This window comes from Filicampus tigris, chromosome 11 (genome assembly GCF_054856515.1).
Source record: "Filicampus tigris isolate MCC_2025a chromosome 11, RoL_Ftig_1.0, whole genome shotgun sequence".
In the NCBI taxonomy this organism is placed as follows: Eukaryota; Metazoa; Chordata; class Actinopteri; order Syngnathiformes; family Syngnathidae; genus Filicampus; species Filicampus tigris.
This window is the reverse complement of record NC_141227.1, coordinates 13,501,130-13,521,261: the sequence shown is the minus strand read 5'-3', so window position 1 is coordinate 13,521,261 and position 20,132 is coordinate 13,501,130. Positions and strand designations below refer to the sequence as shown.

Genomic DNA, 20,132 nt, shown 5'->3' with positions numbered 1-20,132 from the left:
TTTACTTTTGTGTTTTTAAGGGTAGACTATTTAATACAGCTTTTGCATTGGATCTAGATTGTGTGATTGTCTGTGCATTTGGCTGTATTGCCTGTAAACACTTAGTGAATACCATTGCTACAATAATAAAAACAATTGAAAGATGAATTAAGATAAGTTAATTAATGTAACAACTCACATATTCCTCCAAGTGAAGATTTCTGGGGCTTGTGCGGATGGATCTATTCCAGGTCAGGCTGTGTGGTGATGTCCTGCTCTAAAGTGCCATCGTGGGCCACACTTTGAGCTCAACAGGAGGACCATTCAAAGTGGCAACTCTGGGGCTCAGACCAGCGCGACCCCTGTGCTCCGCTCCACCTTTGGTACCGACGGGAACCGCTTTCTCTCATAGGCCAGTTAGACATCCAGTCACTAGAAGCAAACACACACATGCACTCTCATGCAGCTTGACACCCCTGTGGAATATTTATAATTTATCTGATATGAAAGGTCAGTGCAACTCTTGAAGATGACTTTCCTTTTAAAGCATATATCTTGCGTTTTTACTACTTTTGAAAACTCACGTGGTTTTTCAAAAATCCCCCCTCCCCCCTACAGAAACACAATATATCTCTGCTTTAGAAGTGAGTTCACTGGGTCCAGTGTGTCAGCATCCGCACAGGCTTGCTGGGAGAAAGATGTAGTATGTCACAGCTAAACACAAGATGCTCTGCAAACATTCCACCTGGAGGAGACCAAAACTTCAGCCTTCATAGCCACCCAGCAGGTCACACATTGAGTAATATGAATAAAACATTTTAAAAAAAAAGAAGATGCAAATATGTAGGCCATTACAGTTTGTTTGGTTTAATACACTTTTTTTCTTCTCGTGATTAGATTGAGGCCAATCCTTTAAAAATATAGTTCCATTCTGCTTTGGATTTGACACTACTTCACTGCCAACCTTCCCAGTTGAATGCATATTTGACATCTTCAACTGTCAATGGCAGTGAATGAGTGTTAAAAGAATTAAGAAATGCAAACCCATGCATGTCTAATATGTTCCTAAATAATGTAATAATCCTAACCAAATACTTGCAACATTCATCATTCTTTCAAACAGTTGAAGTAAAAAGTACCCCCTGCTTCCTTGACTCCATTTACACATCCTGGGTGAGTATAAAATGACTTCAAAGGAACATGAATGAGGACTCACAATGGTCAGGGGGTCTAAGTCGGTTTCTGTTAGCTTTGTGCAAGCAGATTTATTACAAAGTAATAATGTTACAGTAACAACTGAAATGAAGCGACGTGCCTACACAGAATGCCAACGTGAAGGGGATCACATGTTGCTGCGAAGTCGTCTGCAAACAGAGGACTTGGTGACTGCAAGGTTTCTGCTACTTGTAGTGTTGTTAAAGGTTTCCGCAGTGCTTACCATAGTTATATTGCATTGCCCTTGAAAGTACATTGTTAGCACTTTAATAAATATTTGCGGTGCCACACACACACACGCATGTACGCACGCACACACACACGCGGCGGCGTGATGCTACTCCAAAGTCCAGAGCACATACATGACAAAAGTACATTCAGTAACTTCTCTCGAGCGCTATTTCCAAGAGACCATCAAACCCTGACAGGCTCAAGCAAATAAAATACGATAAAAAAAACATTTGACATTTTCACCAAAAATAAAATACATTGAAAACAAATACACAAGGCCATCAACATTCCATTCACGCATACTACTCAATCATATTGCCTCTCAAAAGTAATATTTTACAACTCAGCAACAATTTAAATAACACTCAGCACATTTGCAGCCTTAACTTAGACAATTCCAGTGTTTGTGGCGTTGATTTGTTCTCAAGGCCACTGACTATCGCTTGGATCCCTTGGCAAGTTTGCTCGTGGGAGTGCTTCTTCTCTGAGGTGTGGGGATCTTCGAGGGCTTCCCTCCATGTTGGCGGGACATCGGACGTGGCGTCGTCCGCGTGCCGTCCCCGGCCGTCTCCGATGCATCCGAGCACACCGACTGGATGTCTGAGATGTCAAAGTCTGAGGCGTCGCTGCCTCTACGACTGCTGCCTCTGCTTCCCGCTTTGCTTCCAGGCCGGCTCGAGCTTTTCCTCGATTCTACAAGGGTACAACCAGTTCATTCGCCCTTAAATCGAGATGGTCCACGTGTATTGGGCAAAATCAACTATTAATTTGCATTTTGAGTGTAATATTACAACTAATACATTTACTCACCACCTAGCGCCTGACCCCGAGCTTTGAGCACGGCAGCGTTGATTAACGTTCCCTCATCGCTTGACTGAAATCCTTTTCCCGACAAGTAGCCTGGAAGACGCAACTTGCTGCCTTGAACTGGCGTTGTCTGCAAAAGATAACAAATATTTACAGTTATTAGAATGATTATTCCCGTTATTATTCACTGCCGACGATCCGTATTAATGAATTAGTTGGAACCTTCAGGAAAAATAAAAGTATTAGAGGAGAAACCATGTTGTTAGCGTGTTGTTTGTTTTAACAGAATAGTTAATAGAAAGTCACTCATGCACAAGTGAACCTGTGTGAATCACAGAACTGTGCGGGAAGCAACAAAATCGTTAGTGGTTAATAAAGACGCAATTCGACACCGAACTGGAATCTGTGGTTTCAGATTTTTTTCTTTAAAGGGAAGTCAACCCAAACATTATTTTTCAAGAATATGTTATAAGTAGGCCCACTAGTTGAAACACGGCATTCTGATTAATATTGCGTGTGTGGAATATGAGCTAATCAGCAAAATCCACCTGTTTTTAGCCATCTCAGCGGGCAGCCATTTTGTGACTTCTGTCGACTGAAAATGACATCACAGATGCTCAGGGCTCAGATAACGACCAATCATGACTCAGCTTCAGAAAACAGGTGAGCCGTGATTGGTCGTTACCTGAGCCCTGAGCAACAGTGATATCATTTTCAGTCGACAGAAGAGACAAAATGGCCGCCCACATAGATGGATGAAAATGGGTGGATTTTGCTGCTTAACTCATATTCCACAAACAACAAATATTAATCAGAATGCCGTGTTTCAACTAGTGGGCCTGCTGGGAACATATTCTTCAAAAAAATGTGTTTGGGTTGATTTCCCCTTATTGAATTCTTAGATTATCTAGATTATGGGAACATATTTGGAATAAGTAGCAGATTCCAGTTGGGTTAAATCAGGAAGCTCTGCACGTCACGTATGTGACAATACCTCTGAGGATGAACCTGGGCTCCCGAAGGAGTCGGATGATTTAATTGGAGTGGAGGGTTTGCTGTTTGTAAGCCATGGCTTTTCATAATTGCGGCTTATGTGTTGGCACGTCTGGGGAACAATGACAAATCAACAACAAAAAAGAAACACGGGGGGACAAATCAAATTCTACAAGCCATATGGTGTGGGAAAGAAGAATAAACAAAACAACGAGGGAATAAACTACAGATGATGATCATCATCAGAACAAATGTGATTGAAATGAACAAAGATGGATGATGTTGGCAATGGAGAGACAACACAACTACCGAGCCGGCACCTCACACACCTTGGGAGTGCTGTTCACTGCCGGGTTGGACGGGATGACGCAGCTTTGGCTGGACATGGACCTGTTGGGCGACGCCGCCCTCGACGAGGGCCGAGAGCGTCGTCCTCGGTAGCGGAAGCTGGCCATCACCTGCGTGGTGCCCTCGGGGACCATGAACTTCTCTCGCAACTCCATGTTGGTCCTGCCTTTGGCTGAAAGACAGAAGATGCTCAAAATGAGCAATTTTGTATGGCTCTGCGTTCATAAAGAAGTGGTGATGATGATGAAGGTCTCACGTGGCAAAACATATGATGACAATAAACGTGAATGGATGGAAACCAACAACAACAAATGTCATGCGCATGTTGCACATCACTGTGCTGCGACTGATCAACACAATGAGAAGCTTCTGCATTTGACGCAACACATTTATATACAACCACAGGACGCTTCATTAGGTACACCAGCACCATCCTTTGAAATTCCTTCTTCCTTAGTTTTTTTATTTCTTCTTTTACTCAACAAATATTATATTCATTCTTTTACCTTCATTTTTAAATATGTTCGATTTTGAAAACACATTGCATTTCTTTGTGGGGAATTAGGCTAAATTGCATCACAATAAATTTGAATATTGTGGAAAACTATTTTCAATTGCTCATTCAAAAAGTGAAACTCAAACAATTTGGATTCCCAACACACAGACGACACTGGCTACATGAAATATTTCATGATTTTAAATATCACTGACATCAAGCGGAATCCTCGTACATCCAAAATCATCACTTTTTCGGGAAATTCGTTTTAATTGGAAATACTGAAATAAATCAACTTTTCTACTAATGTGAATACTTTTTTTATTTATTGAGATGCACCTGTACAAACAGTAAATTAGCCTTGTAAACTGAATGCATGTGTCCATCAAAATTGAGCATTCATTTTTTTTTCTAGTAGAAGGTAGCATTTTGGATGCAGCTTTGTGGTGGTGTACCTAATATTGTGGCCAGTGAGTGTATGCACGAATGTGTCCAAATATTCTCCCCCCAAAATCTTGCGCCAGTATTGTTAAAACAAACTTGAGTGTGTGTTGCATGCAGTGACCCCCACCTTGTCAAACAAAGTGAGAAACGAGTCTTTTTTTCCCCAAGGTTTTCTTTTTTAACACTCGTGAAAAACAAAGTCTTCAAACTGTCATTAAGCCTTCACACGTTTTCTATTTGCTGTGTGTCTGACAGAAGTACAGAAGTAAAACGTGAAAGCTGCAAAAGAAGCTCGGCCGAGGACCACCCGCTTGCATGCCCATGAGCAGAAAAAGACGCCCCGGCAGGTGACGTGACCATACAAAACAACCACATGCATCAACACCAAGGTGAGTGAGTGCTGAGTTTCACACTACAACCAGTACACCCGCACACACTCATGGGCTCAACACAAGTAGCACACACTGGGATGTGCGGACAGACATACCACTGGTGGGTTCATGGAGCAGGGAGAGAAAGTGTGAGATTTGCCAACCTATGGGAGACTGAGTAATCGACGAGTTTGATTCCGAGCGCAACATTTTGCTCCCGTGGTGATGAACTTGAAGAAATGATGAAGGGTGTTGAGCAGGGGGACAGAAACAAGAAGAGAACGTAAGGCGTTTGCATACTCATTAGCACGTATACTTTGGATTAGGGATGTTCAATACCATTTTTTTTTTTTTTTCAGATCGATACCTGTGCTAGTATTCACTCTTTGTGTACTCGCCGATACCTCGAGTACTTATGAAATATAAAATTTCATTTAACACAATGACAAAAAAACGTGAGCAAAGACCTTTTCTTCTGGCGCTGATGATGATTCACAGATGTGTCAAACTGACGCAGTATTCCATGTCAGATGTGTTTTTTTGCCTTAAGTATCAGTGGCTGGTATCGTCAGCCTCCATGAGTAACCCATACCTTAAAATAAGGCTTGTATCGGTCCATGTATAAAAAAGTCTAAACACCTTTGTTCAAAAGCCAGACTTGTGATGTAAAAAAAAATAAAGAAAAGAGAGTAAGATAAATCTTTTTTTAATTAATTATTAATTCAAACCTGTATGACTTATTTGAAAAAGCCTGAAAGTTTTGAACACTAAATTCTTCCTAATTCCCTTCACCTCGACTAAGGCCCCAGTTCCAGCTGAAGAAAAGCCTCCAAAGAATGATACAGCCACAACTGTCCCACACCGTATAGTTCTTTTTGTTAACTTTGCTCCACACATACCTTTTGGAATTATGGCCAAAAAGTTAAAAAAAAATCAAGCAATTTCTTGGGACCTTACCACATCTTGTGGGAGATCTTCGAGGGGCCATCTTGTGTGGTTTTAAACAAGGTTGATACATAGGTAGGTTGTGCTTTGAAACTCACCTCGACAGGGGTCGTTCTTCACCAGGAACTCATCCAGCGCCATCCAGCCCCCACCCACTCGCACCATGACAGTGCTGCGCAGGATGCGCACCAGGCGAAGCTGCTGAGAGTCTCCAAACTACAGCGAGAGGACGTGGTGAGGGGAGGAATTCAACAAGAAAAAGAAAAAAGAGGGTGTAGGTGAACTAGGAACACTTGAACACTGCAGCCGTCAACCTGAGCAACACCGGAAACCACAATGAGTGTGACATAAACATCCTTTGTTTCTGGTGTGAATTAAGAGCCATAAACATGCAAAACTTTGGAATCAATAATGAATGATTTGAATCAGAGCTTGTTTCCTTTGTGTGTTGCAAAGATTTTACACCAACAAAACTTTGACACACCAACATTAATTTATCATTCCCTAAGACAAACAGCTCAAGGTCAGTCCAAATGCTTTTACTTCCATTAGTGTGTAATTGACACAATATATTTATCATCATAATTTGGACAGCATGTCACATTTTAAGATTGTGATATATGTTAACTTCCTGATATCGCTCGATGTTGAGTAAGTCGAGAAAGACACCAGTTTACGCCACAGGACAGTACCGTTGCGCTATAATTGGCCTCTATGTACCCAAGCCCTTAGACGGCTATCGAGGCGCTTGGATGTGACCTTGAGCGTTTGGCACGAGAGTGACACAAGATGACCACGGCCGCATGCTTTCTGTCCAGATCAGGACCAGATGGAGGCACAGACAGCAAACTCCTGCGACTCCGGCACACTCTTGCACGCTCCATTAGTACAAACCAAGATGCATTGACAATGATGCAGAGCCAAGGCAGCTAGCGCCAAACGACACACATGAGGAATGGTTCAATCTACCGCTAATGTCTAAATCCATCACAGTGGGACACTCAAACATGAGCAAACACTGATGACCCTGCACCGAGTGCCTGACACTAGCATATCTTATCTCATTACGAACAGAATCTTGCAATCTGTATGATTCTCAGAATGATTCAACGTCACTGGTGATTTTTGTGATCAGATACATTAAAGGTGATGGAGTTTGAGTAATGAATCTGGAGGGGAAAAAAAGGCACAAGAAATACTTGAAAAATAACCATTTACCAGAATACAGCTTTCCAAAACTGCAACGTGCAGGTGAGGGCTTAGATTTTGATTTTCCCTGTTTGCTACTGTGTCATCGCCGACTACGGAGTCATGTAAGCAGTGAACCAGACCAAACTGTCAAAAGAATTAATTCAATTCATTGTTTGGTGAGACATGAACACATTGCAACGATACTCCACTACCCTTTTCAATTACACCTCCCATCAATAACCCAACAATGTGACCCATAACTGTCATGAATTTTACATTTAGACATGCATTTGCTTTGTTTTTAAAGAATGGCCAAATGAAATAAAAAGAATATCAAGTTCAAAAAGCATCAGCCAACGTTGAGGTAAGACATTCCCATGAAATTGAAGCGCCCATAGCAAGCACATACATTTTAGTTCTCCTAAGTGACCAGCAGATGAATAATCAATAGAAATGTGGGCTGAAATGGTATTTAGCACTAGTAACTGAAACTCAAAAGTGGTCTATGCTACTTTCTGAGCGTTTTTCTAGAAGTAAGAAGGCCCATGTGACAATCATTGTTTAACTCTCCCTGTTATGTTGCGGCTCATATTTGGCCCATTTTACAGACAACAAAACAGTTTTTATTTTGGTATGAAACTTAAACAACTTATATAATGCACAATGTAGTGGCTTATTTCACATAATTGCAAATTCAGTTATTAGTTTTAAATAATGCTTGTTAGAATTGTTTTACTTTTTGATATTTTTTTGGGGGGATAATTAAACATGGCCCGGGTCAATTTCACCCTCTAACATTATTGTCGTACCTGAGAAACAGCAGGCTTAATTAAATTTACTAATAATTTGGAGCAATGACCACAGCGTTTTCCTACTTCTGAGTTCCAGTTTGCAACCACCAGCCAGGGGACTGGGCAGAGTGTTAATTGGAAAGCAAACATGGGGCATGAAAATGCCATTTCTTAAAGGCACATAACCACAGGGAAAGAAAACAACATCAATATGTACCTGGTTTCCAAGGTAAAACTGGTGGTGTGAAGAACAATAAGAAAAAAAAAATCTTTGTTATTTGGGGTTCACGATCCTACCTTCAGAAACCTCCATCAAAATATTTTATAATGTTTTTCATATGTATCTTGCAGTTTAAATTCTGCTCACCCTGTACTTGTTGGCACCAATTTGCTCCACTTGGAACCGTTTTGGACATTTACATTTGGCGACTTGACGTGTCACCTACAAAAGAAAAAACATGAATTCATGCGTGGTTTTATACAGTGACATTTTTTTTATTTTGGTAGCAGGCATTCCAGCAGAAGGTGCTGTGGTAAAGCGAGTTTGTTTGTGTATGACTAACTCTATCCATCCATCCATCTTCTGTGCTCTACTATCCTCATTAGACTGAGCTCATAATCCTTAAAGTTTTTGAAGGCACAGTTTGTGACCTATGCTGGATACTTTGCATAGCAGTGGATTTTTTTGGTCACTACTCTTGCCCCACAACTTCTGCCAAGCAATAAATATAATCATATAATTCAAAGAAATGCTCCTTTTGAATGAATCACAAACTGTTAAATGAAAAATTGGAAGTTAAAAAAGGACAATAATAGTCCAGATTTGGTATGCAGCCTACTTCCAGTTAATAATAATAATAATAATAATATGACTATCATAATAATAATTCAATGATAATAATTTATATTAAACACCACTGGTTCAGCAAATATACTTGTATAGATTTAATGTCAGTGGGAAAGTTGTTGTTACCTCATCTTCAATCTTGTCGGCATCTGTCAGAGGTTTGTAGGCGTCCTTATTGGGATGAAGAGCCGCAACAAACTCGTAGTAGTCGATGTAGCCGTCACCGTCTCGGTCAAAAATGTCTGCCACAGCGCTCATCTCCAGTCGACTTGTGGGGAATTCTGACGGTACATCACCAATTATGGAATTCAGCTCGATGGTAATAACAATAATGATAGTAAAAACTTCATTTTTATAGCATTTTTGATGAAAAAAAGTTACAGGTTCTTTCACAATAAAAACCCTCGAACAAAATGAAACTTGGGCAATTTATACAAACACTCAACATATTCATGCTGATTACGTTGATTATGTTTATGTCAATGGCTGTGCTCGGAACCATTCTCTAATTCCCAAGTCCCTAATCAATAGATTGTACTTTTATATAGTTCACTCCTCAGTCAAATGAAAATTTGATTTCAAACACTAATCCGGTGGACCGCTAATTATGTAATTTCGGTTGTATAATTACTAATTACTGTACGAGATCAACATGAGCTTGTCAACCTATATAATAAATATTGAAAAGAAAAGTTATTAAAAAAAATTATATTGTTATAATAAGAGTATTATTGTTCTTGAGTGTATTTTACAAAATGAACCCAAACATGGGGACTATATGACCACCCGTGTTGTGATGTGCTGCTCTACATTTAATTCACACCACAACTCTTGAATTTGTAATTCTGAACACAGCCAATTATGTTCAATGTATCCACTTACTGGAGGACAGGATGCCCTCGATGAACTCCTGCCTTGTGACTTTGCCATCCTGATCTTTGTCAATGCGCCGGAAGAAGTCCATAACGCGAGACTTTTTGTGGTTCATCCAGCGCATGTAGCGTTTCCGCCACACGTCAAAGTCAAAGTTGGCAAACTCTTTCAACTGGACAAAGAACAATTATACGTGACTATTTCAATAGATTGTATTCACAGTACATGACACATTTCAATCAAACCGTCGTCCTTCTATTCATGAGGAAACCACCCAACCACCTGAATCAAGCAATCCTAAAACATGTCAATGAACAGGCGCTACCTCCTCCAATCTGTCCAAAGCGTCGTTGAGTTTCCGTCTCCTGTCCAGAGCCAGCAGCCACACGTGCTGCCACTTACTGACCAGCAGGTTGACCCGCGGGTTCTTGGTTTCGATGGGTGCTTGTGTCGCTGACGCATACATGGTTTGAGTGGGAGAACGTTTTCCTGGAAGCAAAAAACAAAAACCTTCAGATGAGGATCGTAAGTGTTTTGGAGCCTTGTGATAAGTCGGTGATGACATCATTCCAGGTGCCAAAGTGAGCACAATGAGGATGCTGAGTCACTCTGTAGTGACTCATCACTTGCCAGATGGCGCAAAGTGCTTTGGAAGGCTTAAATGTGGGATACATACTTCCAGCTCTTCCTTTGTCCAGCACGGGGATCTGAGAGTGTATCTGAGGCTCCAGAGCAGCCTTCCTTTTGTGTGTTTTTGTGATTTTGTCAACATCTGGTTGCTTCCTGGTCATTTCCTCCATAAAAGTCTGCAGGATGAAGCAGTAAGAATTTCTAGTTACCTCCACTGAGGGCAAAGTGTCAGGCACAGGGTTAGGTATTGTTAATGGTTCGTTGAGAAGGATACGCACACAAACTTAAAAGTCGACAGAAGTGACAAAATGGCCGTCCCCTGAGATGGCTAAAAAGGGGTGGATTTTGCTGCTTAACTCACATTCCACAAACGTAATATTAATCAGAATGTCGTGTTTCAACTAGTGGGCTTGCTGGGAACATATTCTTGAAAAAATGTGTGGGTTGATTTCCACTTTAAGTTTGACATTTGTGGTTTAAAGTCACTCTTGCATGAATGGGTCAGTCCATCCCACAATTAAAATGAGACCCGTCATATGTCATATAGTGACATATTACTGCATAGTGGTCACTACAGTGGACAGCTATTTAAAAGTTGCTTTCGCAATATTTTTAACCCTTTCATGCATTAATTATGATTTAATGTTATGATTTTAAAATATAAATATATTTTTTTAGTTTAATTAATATAGGTGAAAGCAACTTTTAAATGGCTGTCAACTGTAGTGACCACTTTGCATGAAAGGGTTAAACGCCTCCTAATATAAAACCAAATAAAAATTCATCCATCCATCCATGTTTTTTTTAAATATCACTTATCCCGGAATCAAACCCCCCCAACTTCAGAACTGTGAGGCACATGTGCTAACCACTCATCACTAAAGCGACCTAAAAAGAAATAATGCAATAAATTCTTTCTTACACTGCAGTCTTGTTACCAAGGGCCCTTCAAGGATTTTTCTGTTATTACAACACTGGCTTGATCTTTACATTACTGAAAAACAAACCTAAATGAAAAAGATTCTCTTACCTGGTGTTCTGCTATGAGACTTTTGAGCTCCTGGATCTCCTGTGGTAGGACTTCCTTGTCTTTGTCACTCAGGTTAGACTCGGCCCATTGCAGCCAAGTCAGTAGGTTCTCCAGCAAGTCTTGAGTGGCTAAGAACTCGCTGAGAGCTGCGGCCAAGCGCTGCTGGTGTTGCCTGGCCCAGGCTTGCACCTACAAGAGAAAAATGATGACTAAGATCTCTTTGTGTGGCGCTAACCACAAAAAGTCCTCAATTCTTAAAGAAGGAGCATTTACCTCTTCAAACCGGGCTTTAATGATTGTGTTCCAGTGTTTGATGGTTGTAATGGAGTCAGGATGGCAGATGCTGAGAATAGCTTCGCCCAGACTGATGGCTTTACTCAGAGCAATTCGCTTTTCTTCCAGCTTCTTCATGAACTCCTTCAAAGAGGACAGGAACACATTAAGATGTGTAACGAGACCATCATAAGAACATACCACAAACATGAGCATTTCAAAAATGTGTAACCAAAGCAGCGTATGTATTAATTGCAAAACATCTGAATATTAGCGCAGCTTGCCTTGTGCTGGTCAATAAGTGCACGTAGAGCATCTTCATCATCGGGTAGGCTGCCATGGAAACGCAAACTCTGTTCCGCCTCAGCCAGCCACTCCAGCAGGATGTGAACCGTGGAGTGAAACTCCTCAGCCTGGCACAGGGCCTGCTCCAGACGCGCCTGCTTGGACACCGAGAGGTTGCACACGGTCTCCCAGCGAGTGCTCAGCTCCTGCATCTGTACTTTGACCCAGGACGAGTCATCGTGACTGCTGTCGATCAGCTCCCTGGCTGAGCGTTTGAGGGCCTGGACGCTGACTGTCCTCTTTCCCAGCTCCTTCTGGAAAACCTGAAGTGCATTACAAGTGAAGGACATGGTCAAACACAGAAACTCCGACATGATCTCAAAAACATGCAGGATAGGACAAATCTATTCAGGTGTTAACCGTAACATGGATTTATCCCAGTCATTCTCAAACCTTTTACACAAGTACCACCTATAAAAATACTGAGCACTCCAAGTACCACCATAATTAAAATACAGTAGTGTGGTAGGTCTGAATGTTCATGAAAACAACATTATTGCAAGTCCCTGTAATATTATGTACATTAAAGCGGAAGTCAACCCAAACATTTTTTTCAAGGATATGTTCTTGCAAGATCACCAGTTGAATCGAGGCATTTTCAAAAGTATTGTGTTTGTGGAATAGGAGTTAATCCACCCGTTTTAGCCATCTCCGGGGGCGGCCATTTTGTCACTTCTGTTGACTAAAAATGACATCACAACTGCTGAACCGTGATTGGTCGTTACCTGAGCTCTGTGCAGTGATTGGTCGTTACCTGAGCTCTGAGCAGTTGTGATGTCATTTTTAGTCGACAGAAGTGACAAAATGGCCGCCCCCAGAGATGGGTAAAATGGGTGAATTAACTCCTATTCCACATAAGCAATTTTTATCAGAATGCTGTGTTTCAACTTGTGGGCCTGCTGGGAACATATTTTTGAAAAAAATGTCTTTGGATTAATTTCCCTTTTAACACTACACCTAAATAGAGGAAAATTGTAATAATTGGGAAGTGATTCTTTCAAGTACCACTAAAGCAAGCCCGAGTACCTCTAGTGACACTCGTACCACACTTTGAGAATCACTGTTTTCTCATAGTCATAGGAAGAGGGGTTAAGATTGGGGTTAGGGGTTAGGGTTGGATTCATTAGACTTTGAATTGTAAATCGTGTTTTTTATAACACAGTTGTCTTTTTTGTAATATAAGTGCTTTATGCGCACATTCAATTTGTCTTCTAACAGAACCGTAAGACAGTGTAACAAAGAGCCATTTGTTGTGCTGCTCTTCTTATTGACATAGTGCCACGGGCACAGAGGCGTGTATTTCTCACACAACATGGCTGAAGAGAGAGCGTCACACTGCTCGGACTTGAATGGACTGGTTATACAATACAGAGCTTGTTTATTCATCGATTTTCGACAAGATGTTTTAAGTGTCTTTTGTTTTCCATTGTGATACAAGAAAATGGCTATGAAATGCAAGTTGATTTTTTTAGACTGCATATATGCGAGAAAGTTTTAACCTTGTGGTTGTCTATCAGGTTCAAAATCAGGTCGATGTCTCCATGAACTGGCTGGTCTTCAGCCATCTGAGGCTCCACTCTGTACAGCCAGTCGATGAGAGCCTGCAGAGCGTCTTTGAACTGGCCGGAGAAGAGCAGTGCCTCCTCCAGCTTGTTTTGCCTGCGGGAACATGCACATATCATCAACAATCTGTCAAGCCATGCAAGAAATATGACCCTAAACTGAAAAGTGGAATAACTAGATATGCATAGGCGTAACTGACTACTATTTATTCTATTAGGCAACTTTATTTTTCATTCAAGTACAATACAAAAGTGGAAGAAAACACAATTATACAATTCATCAAGGCAAAGGAGATGACATTTTAAGCCCATTTAGATCTCTTAATGAAACCTGACCTGTGTGTGACTTTACCTCTCTATGGACTTTCCACAAACTGTGTCCCATTTGTCCCTCAGTTCACTGAGCATGTCGTCCAGTTTCTGATTATCATCCTGAAGTGAGGTCTTGTCCTTGAGGGCTCGTCCAGTTCGCGAGGTGGTATCATACACTGAGTGCTTACTGCCCAAAGCCTTCTGGAACTCCTGTTTGAAAGAAATACATACTGATATAGTACGCACCATGCAGGTGTTATATTGCAATGGTACCTAGCCTGCTGCCCTAGTATATGTGTTTGCATGCATCGGGTTACAGTTGTCGTTGTGACTTTCGGCTTGTCCCATCAGGGGTCGACACAGAGAGTCAATCATTTGATTTGTTTGGCACGGTTTTTACGTGAGCCTTCTTAAGCTTCCCACTGAGTGCATCTCAGATAGTATCTTAATCTGTGTGTGGATGTATTCTGATTCGGAACATGGCATTCTGTATGAGAAACCAAAAATGGGTCAAAACTCAAGAGCCACAGCTCCAAAGAGATTAAAAGTATCCCAAAGCACGGCCACCCCAAATACATTTGCTCAATCCCAGTATTATGACAGGATTAACACAATCTGCCCGTGCACTACTGCAGAGAACGGATTATGTAGCGTGCGACTGAATCAGAAGCATGACTAATGTATGCACTATACTGTAATTCATCCGAATAGGTTTTACTGAGAACGTTCCCACCCCTCATTCTCTGGAGTGAAAGCACATTAAATGCAGTGTGTTAAACATCTGTGTCATTGTTCAGATGTCTAAATACGCTTACTCTCCTGTCCGCATGTTCATTCAACGAGGTGCCGACATGTTTTCCAAGGTTAAATTGAAGCACTTTCGAGTTGCATTTTCACAAGCTTCAAGCACACGCACGGTCGCTGATTCCCGCCATCACCGATGCTCACCTTGTGTTGCGACAGCTGCTTCTTGAGTTTGTCTGGTTCGTTGGCGATTTCCACCTCCGAATCCAAGGTCTTCTCAGATTCATCCAACCACTCCATCAGTTTACTCCAGTTTTCATGGAACTGATGACAAACAAGATGAATGCAAATCCAAATTCTGTGAGCTTTTTGTTTAGTTTATAATAATGGCATAGCTGTAGAATAGGAAATAGAGTAAGGGAACAAGCCCTGTCACAAATAGCAATAACCTGTGAGTAATTGACCCCCCCCAATACGGTTTATAACTGTCTACAGATGTCACAAGACAAATTTTATATTAGACAGAGATTTGGCCTTAGGATGTTTCAGAAAGAGAAAACAGTGAATAAGTGCGTTTTTCAGCAAGTGGCAGAGGATACTTTAAAAAAAAATGTTGGAATGGCATGCGTGAGGCTTAGATGCCTGTGAATACCTGTTTAGCTCTCTTCCTGGCATCGTCCAAAACACGGCCACGTTCCACAGATCGCTGCACCAGCTTCTCCCAGCGACCTTGCACACTGAGGAGCAGGTTCTTGATGAGAACCACATCCTGCTTCTGGCTGAAGTACTTCAGATGCGTGCCTGTCTTGTCCAGCTCGATGATGTCATCCCTGTGAGAGTTGACCTCCGTCACAAACATCTGCACAGGAGACAAGTGACAGACATTTTTGCATTTTGGTTCACTGACAAACAATCTGTTCAATATATGAGTAGTTCATAATATGCCTTTGTAGCATGGTCCAAATGAACTATAACAACAAGGGCTTACATTGGAGGTTGTGTAACCGTCCTCTCTGTGCAAGCATTACCTTATGCTCATCAATTTGAAACAGGATGGTTTCCAGAATCAGAGAGGCGGGCGACACCATGTTCAGCGTCTGCTCTGCTTGGGTCAGCCAGTTGATGAAGTCCTGCAGAGAGTTGTGGAAATCTGTGGCCAGCGTCAAGGCCTCCTCCAGTTTCACCTGTGGACATAAAACACAGTCACGCTCCATTCTTTCTAACGATAGCTTTATTCAACGCAGATGCAGTCGAAAAGAGTTGTCAATAATGAATCAGAAAGCTCACTGTTGCCGTAACATGAGGTCCCGCGTAGCAAACATGATCCCTAACCGCAAGTTCATATCGCCGTAAAGGCCGATGGTGAAGCAGATTCTGGCTAATGGATTTTTAATCGAATGAGGGAGAAACATCCGCTGGACCGCATGCTCATGTCACACGGCCGCCCTAACGACGTTAGCAAGCTGATGTTTCATGCTGAGTCTCCCTCATACTGTATGTCAGTGGGGGCATTAAAAGTGGACTCAGACTTGTCAGTTCTTCATTCTATTATTGGAACACTTTGTTTGGCTGCACAAGGCACTGTGATTCTGGGAACGGGACCAAAGTAAAGAGGAAGCCGACTGTTCAGTGAGAGGCCAGGCCATATTTGTAGTGAGAGAGTCAGTTTGGCTTTTGAAAATGATGGTGTTTATTTATTGAGGAAAAACAAGCAAGAACATCTTGAGCGCTTTTATGGCGCTATTCCTCGCATATGTGGTATTAATTTTAGGGCGTATGATTCCCTCCATCCATTTTCTAGGTGAACTGGAACCTATCCTAGCTGACGTTTGGGTCAGCTGCTCGTCAACTGCAGGACAATGCTTCATAACAAATATTGTGATCATCGTTATCATCTGAATTTTTATTAGGTGATTGTACTCCACTGTACCTTTTAAATATGTTGTTTTTAAATATATGTATACTCTATATGCATTAATATTTTTCTTTAAAAAAATTTTTTTCATAATATTGCTGTATATACGGTATGCTAGCTATATGGTATTTACCATATTTATTTTCTTGTTTCTTGTAGCGCATTAGAAGGAACTCGAAAACTATCATCCAATTCCTCTTTAAGTGAAAACAAAATCACAGCGAGGGATCCCTACCTTCCTTTCAGCAACTTTGGCCTGCGCTGCTTCCCATTTGTCCTTCAGGTTGGCGAGGTCCTGCTCCGTGTTGCCCTCGGGCATCATAGCGAGGAGCTGTTGACCTTTGGTCATCAGCTCCTGGTACAGCTCCTCCTTCACCTCCAAGGCAGAACACAACTCCTGTATGGTGACATGATGCAACAGTCATTTGAGGAAAACATATTGTCGGTCAGCAGTGTGCTACAAAAACTGCTAAAAGTCAACATGTTCCCACAAACATTTAAACAGAATCATGTTTGCACTTTTAAGTAATCCCCAGAAATGTTGCCCACCAAAAATGTTCCAAGAGAAAATGTGCAGTGAAAGTACCATAAATGGACAAAAAAAGGAAAGAAAACATTCCTGGAGACATGGAGGTCCGATAATGCTGATATGTATTAAAACATCATAGTCTTCTATTCATCTTCTGCAGTGGGAAACCAACAGCCTCATTTAATCTTCACACTTCAGCTACACACAGAGTCCGCCCGTCTCCTCGCAGACCGGCCATCTGCATACGCACTCTCGCATTGTTAAACACGTACCAGATGGGCATTAAGCTGCTCGCGGGCTGTGTCTGGTAAGCCTCCCACAGCCTTTGATGCTAACAGCTGACGTTCTGTGTCCTTCAGCCATTGCAGCATATCTTCCACCTCACCATGGAAACCCTGGGCCTACAACACAATACAACCTGAGTCAGACAAAAGGTGTCACACATACTCATTGTGCGGAAGCTCCGATGGGAGAGGTTCTCATTTCTTGCACCCATTCATTCATTTTGAGACCAAAACTGTGTTTGACAGACATTCTGTTGCACATATGTGACCATACAAGAATCTTTGGTAAACTAGGTATTTAATTTGAATGTTATTTTCTTCTTCTGTAATCTTACCCCCCCAAAATCCTCACATGTGATTTTAATGCCACAATTCTTTATATAACTTTAACGAGAAGCCAAAGGACAATCTAAAGAAATGTCACATAAACATATGTAGTCATGTCTTTATATACCTGAAGCAGAGCACTTTCCAACTGCTGCTTCCTCTGCTGCGTCTTCTCCACAATGGCTTTCCAGCGCTGGTCGAGATTCTCCAGTTTGGTCCTCAGGCAAGAGGCTTCCTCTCCAGCACTGGATTGCACTAGGTCATTCCCTGCTTTGTTCACCGTCTCAACTGTCGACTTGTGAGCCAGTACGTCAATTTGGAGGACCTAAGGAGAGAACAATCGTGAGGAAATTAACAACAGTAACTGCAGTAAAGATAGATATATCACTCATACAGTTTAAATACATAGATGTTGTTTTTTTTTAAAGTTGGCTACATAAATATCACTCTGGTTGTCTATTTTTCACCTAAAATTATTTACTCTAGGCTATGTATGCTCAACAAAGAGATAATAAATGAGGACATTTACATGATGCTTGGCCAGCTCAATCTCGATGGCTTTGGGGTCTCCGCCTGCCTTTCTCTGCTCGTTGAGCAGCTCCTCAGTGTGGTTCATCCAGGCCAGCAGTTCGTCCAGCGCATGCTGGAACTGTCCCAGTGCTAGAAGTCCTCCCTCAAGTTTGTGCTGAAGTAAGGACAGAAAACACAGTTAGATGGCACAGTGAACAAAACCACCACTAAAGGCCGTTCTTTTATTTTTGGCTACCTGCCGGCTGATGATCTTCTCATCCAGGTTTTCCCACAGCATCTTGAGCTCGTACATTGGCTCCTGGATGGCGCAGCGGTCAGACTCCTCTGTCACCTTCTTGAGCAGGAGGCCCGCTTGGTGGTTCAGGCGCTCCATCTCGATCTGCAGTTGGTACGCCTCCACTTTGAACTCCTAAAACATATTAAAAGCTCATGTTGGAAACATACGTACTGTATGAAAGTACACAGTAGCTGCACTCCCTGTTCTCTTTTAATCACTTATTACGGATTATACAGTATTTTGTACATTCAAGACTATACCTTGAGCTCAACGATCTGCTGTTTGACAGTTTCAAGGTCTGTGCCCACAGGTGACATGGAGTCCAGTTTGCTCTCCAAGATATCCACCCAGTCAAACATACCCTGTGTGCGTGCAAGGGAAAAGAACATGTTACTGGAAGACAAAGTATTGTGCACATTTCCCCAACACTGCCATTACCCCAAACTATTCTGAAGTAAATCCACATGGATATGGGTACAACTACACAAGGAATAATTCATGTGGGTTGCAGTTTGATCCAAATATAGTAAAGCAGCGTGGGTGGTGTCACAATTAATTGGGTGCTCATAAAACAGTTGTATCACTGTAGCTGACTGTGATGGATGGCGTTGCAATCGTGTCATGTGGTTTTAAACCAAAGGCCTTGAAAACAGACTGGTCCAATGTGAATTTCCAAGTATTCTTATCACTACAGCACAAAAACAAAATGTGCATAATTTAAAAAGCTTGACATTTACGGCAATCTTTAATCTCCACCTACTGGAAATACATGGTCATAGATGATCACAATGTTTCCATGTCGGGATCTTTCTTTTTCATAAATTCTGATATGCAATAAATTCTGATATGCAAGAGGATGAAAGTACCGCAATAGTTTCATCTGCGCTTTGACAAAAGAATGTCATAAATTTGCTAATTAGTCTTCAAAGAATATATTATGTTTGTCTCAAGTCGGCAACTTAAATAATGTAGTAATCAAGCCTGTCTTTTGCACGCAAAAAAATAAATGTACAAGTGTAAATATAATGATTGCAGATGGTGTGCAAACATGATTTTTTTGTATGTTCAGTTCATGGTTCCAAAGTGAATAAGCAGTGATGAATGTACCTGCAGGCCATCCTGGAATTGCACTGCACCCAGCATGGCTTCCTCCAGCCTCTCAACTCGCTCTTTCCAAGTCTTGTTGAGGTTTTCCCATGCCGAGTTCACCTGGTGGAGCAACATTACATGAGTGATACAATGCTGTCTGAAAGCGGAACGTAAATAATTTCATTAAAGAGTAAATCTACCCAAACAAATTTTTTTCAAGAATATGTTCCCAGCAGGCCTACTAGTTAAAACAAGGCATTCTGATAAATATTGCATTTGTGGAATAAGAGTTAATCCACCCGTTTTTAGCCATCGCTGCGGTCGGCCATTTTGTCACTTCTGTCGGCTGAGCTTCAGAAAACAGGTCAGCCGTGATTGGTCGTTACCTAAGCCCTGAGTAGTTGTGATGTCATTTTCAGGCGACAGAAGTGACAAAATAGAGATGGCTAAAAACGAGTGGATTAAGTCTTATTCCACAAACACAATATTTATCAGAAGGCCTTGTTTCAACTAGTGGGCTTGCATAGAACATATTCTTGAAAAAAAAAAAGGTTGGGTTGACTTTGCCTTAAAAAAAAAAATAAAAAAACACCTCATCTATGCTTTTCTTTATCACAGGTTTGTCAGGTTCTCCACAGGCTGTCATGAGCTCAGAGCCCTGGTTTCTAACTGAATCCAGCTCCTCTTGAAGCCCATCAATCTCCTCTTTAAAACCCTACGTAGATGAAAGGAAAAAATGAAAACTTCCAACAC

At 41.5% G+C, this 20,132-nt stretch overlaps 1 protein-coding gene across 19 annotated transcripts in view; it reads right to left on the bottom strand.

Moving 5' to 3' along the window:
• Window positions 1-1,208: 1,208 nt before the first annotated feature.
• The window catches only part of dst (dystonin), a 105,515-nt gene continuing 86,591 nt past the window's right edge, over window positions 1,209-20,132 (bottom strand). For 7 of the 19 annotated variants that reach the window (XM_086045244.1, XM_086045247.1, XM_086045257.1 and 4 more), the window contains 29 exons: window positions 19,972-20,094; window positions 19,398-19,499; window positions 18,551-18,652; window positions 18,249-18,422; window positions 18,012-18,167; window positions 17,610-17,807; window positions 17,144-17,272; window positions 16,578-16,739; window positions 15,456-15,611; window positions 15,080-15,286; window positions 14,632-14,751; window positions 13,724-13,893; window positions 13,309-13,468; window positions 11,749-12,072; window positions 11,465-11,608; window positions 11,192-11,380; window positions 10,208-10,337; window positions 9,857-10,020; window positions 9,541-9,703; window positions 8,785-8,939; window positions 8,179-8,253; window positions 8,029-8,046; window positions 7,048-7,164; window positions 5,928-6,045; window positions 5,001-5,114; window positions 3,555-3,745; window positions 3,227-3,337; window positions 2,236-2,362; window positions 1,209-2,118 (listed from right to left, as the gene is read on the bottom strand). In XM_086045244.1, coding sequence (XP_085901370.1) covers window positions 1,862-2,118; window positions 2,236-2,362; window positions 3,227-3,337; window positions 3,555-3,745; window positions 5,001-5,114; window positions 5,928-6,045; window positions 7,048-7,164; window positions 8,029-8,046; window positions 8,179-8,253; window positions 8,785-8,939; window positions 9,541-9,703; window positions 9,857-10,020; window positions 10,208-10,337; window positions 11,192-11,380; window positions 11,465-11,608; window positions 11,749-12,072; window positions 13,309-13,468; window positions 13,724-13,893; window positions 14,632-14,751; window positions 15,080-15,286; window positions 15,456-15,611; window positions 16,578-16,739; window positions 17,144-17,272; window positions 17,610-17,807; window positions 18,012-18,167; window positions 18,249-18,422; window positions 18,551-18,652; window positions 19,398-19,499; window positions 19,972-20,094 — 4,356 coding nt within the window. In that variant the 3' untranslated portion in view covers window positions 1,209-1,861. The remainder of the gene's footprint in view (window positions 2,119-2,235; window positions 2,363-3,226; window positions 3,338-3,554; window positions 3,746-5,000; window positions 5,115-5,927; window positions 6,046-7,047; window positions 7,165-8,028; window positions 8,047-8,178; window positions 8,254-8,784; window positions 8,940-9,540; window positions 9,704-9,856; window positions 10,021-10,207; window positions 10,338-11,191; window positions 11,381-11,464; window positions 11,609-11,748; window positions 12,073-13,308; window positions 13,469-13,723; window positions 13,894-14,631; window positions 14,752-15,079; window positions 15,287-15,455; window positions 15,612-16,577; window positions 16,740-17,143; window positions 17,273-17,609; window positions 17,808-18,011; window positions 18,168-18,248; window positions 18,423-18,550; window positions 18,653-19,397; window positions 19,500-19,971; window positions 20,095-20,132) is intronic. The other 12 variants (XM_086045246.1, XM_086045252.1, XM_086045254.1 and 9 more) reach the window with 9 other exon arrangements.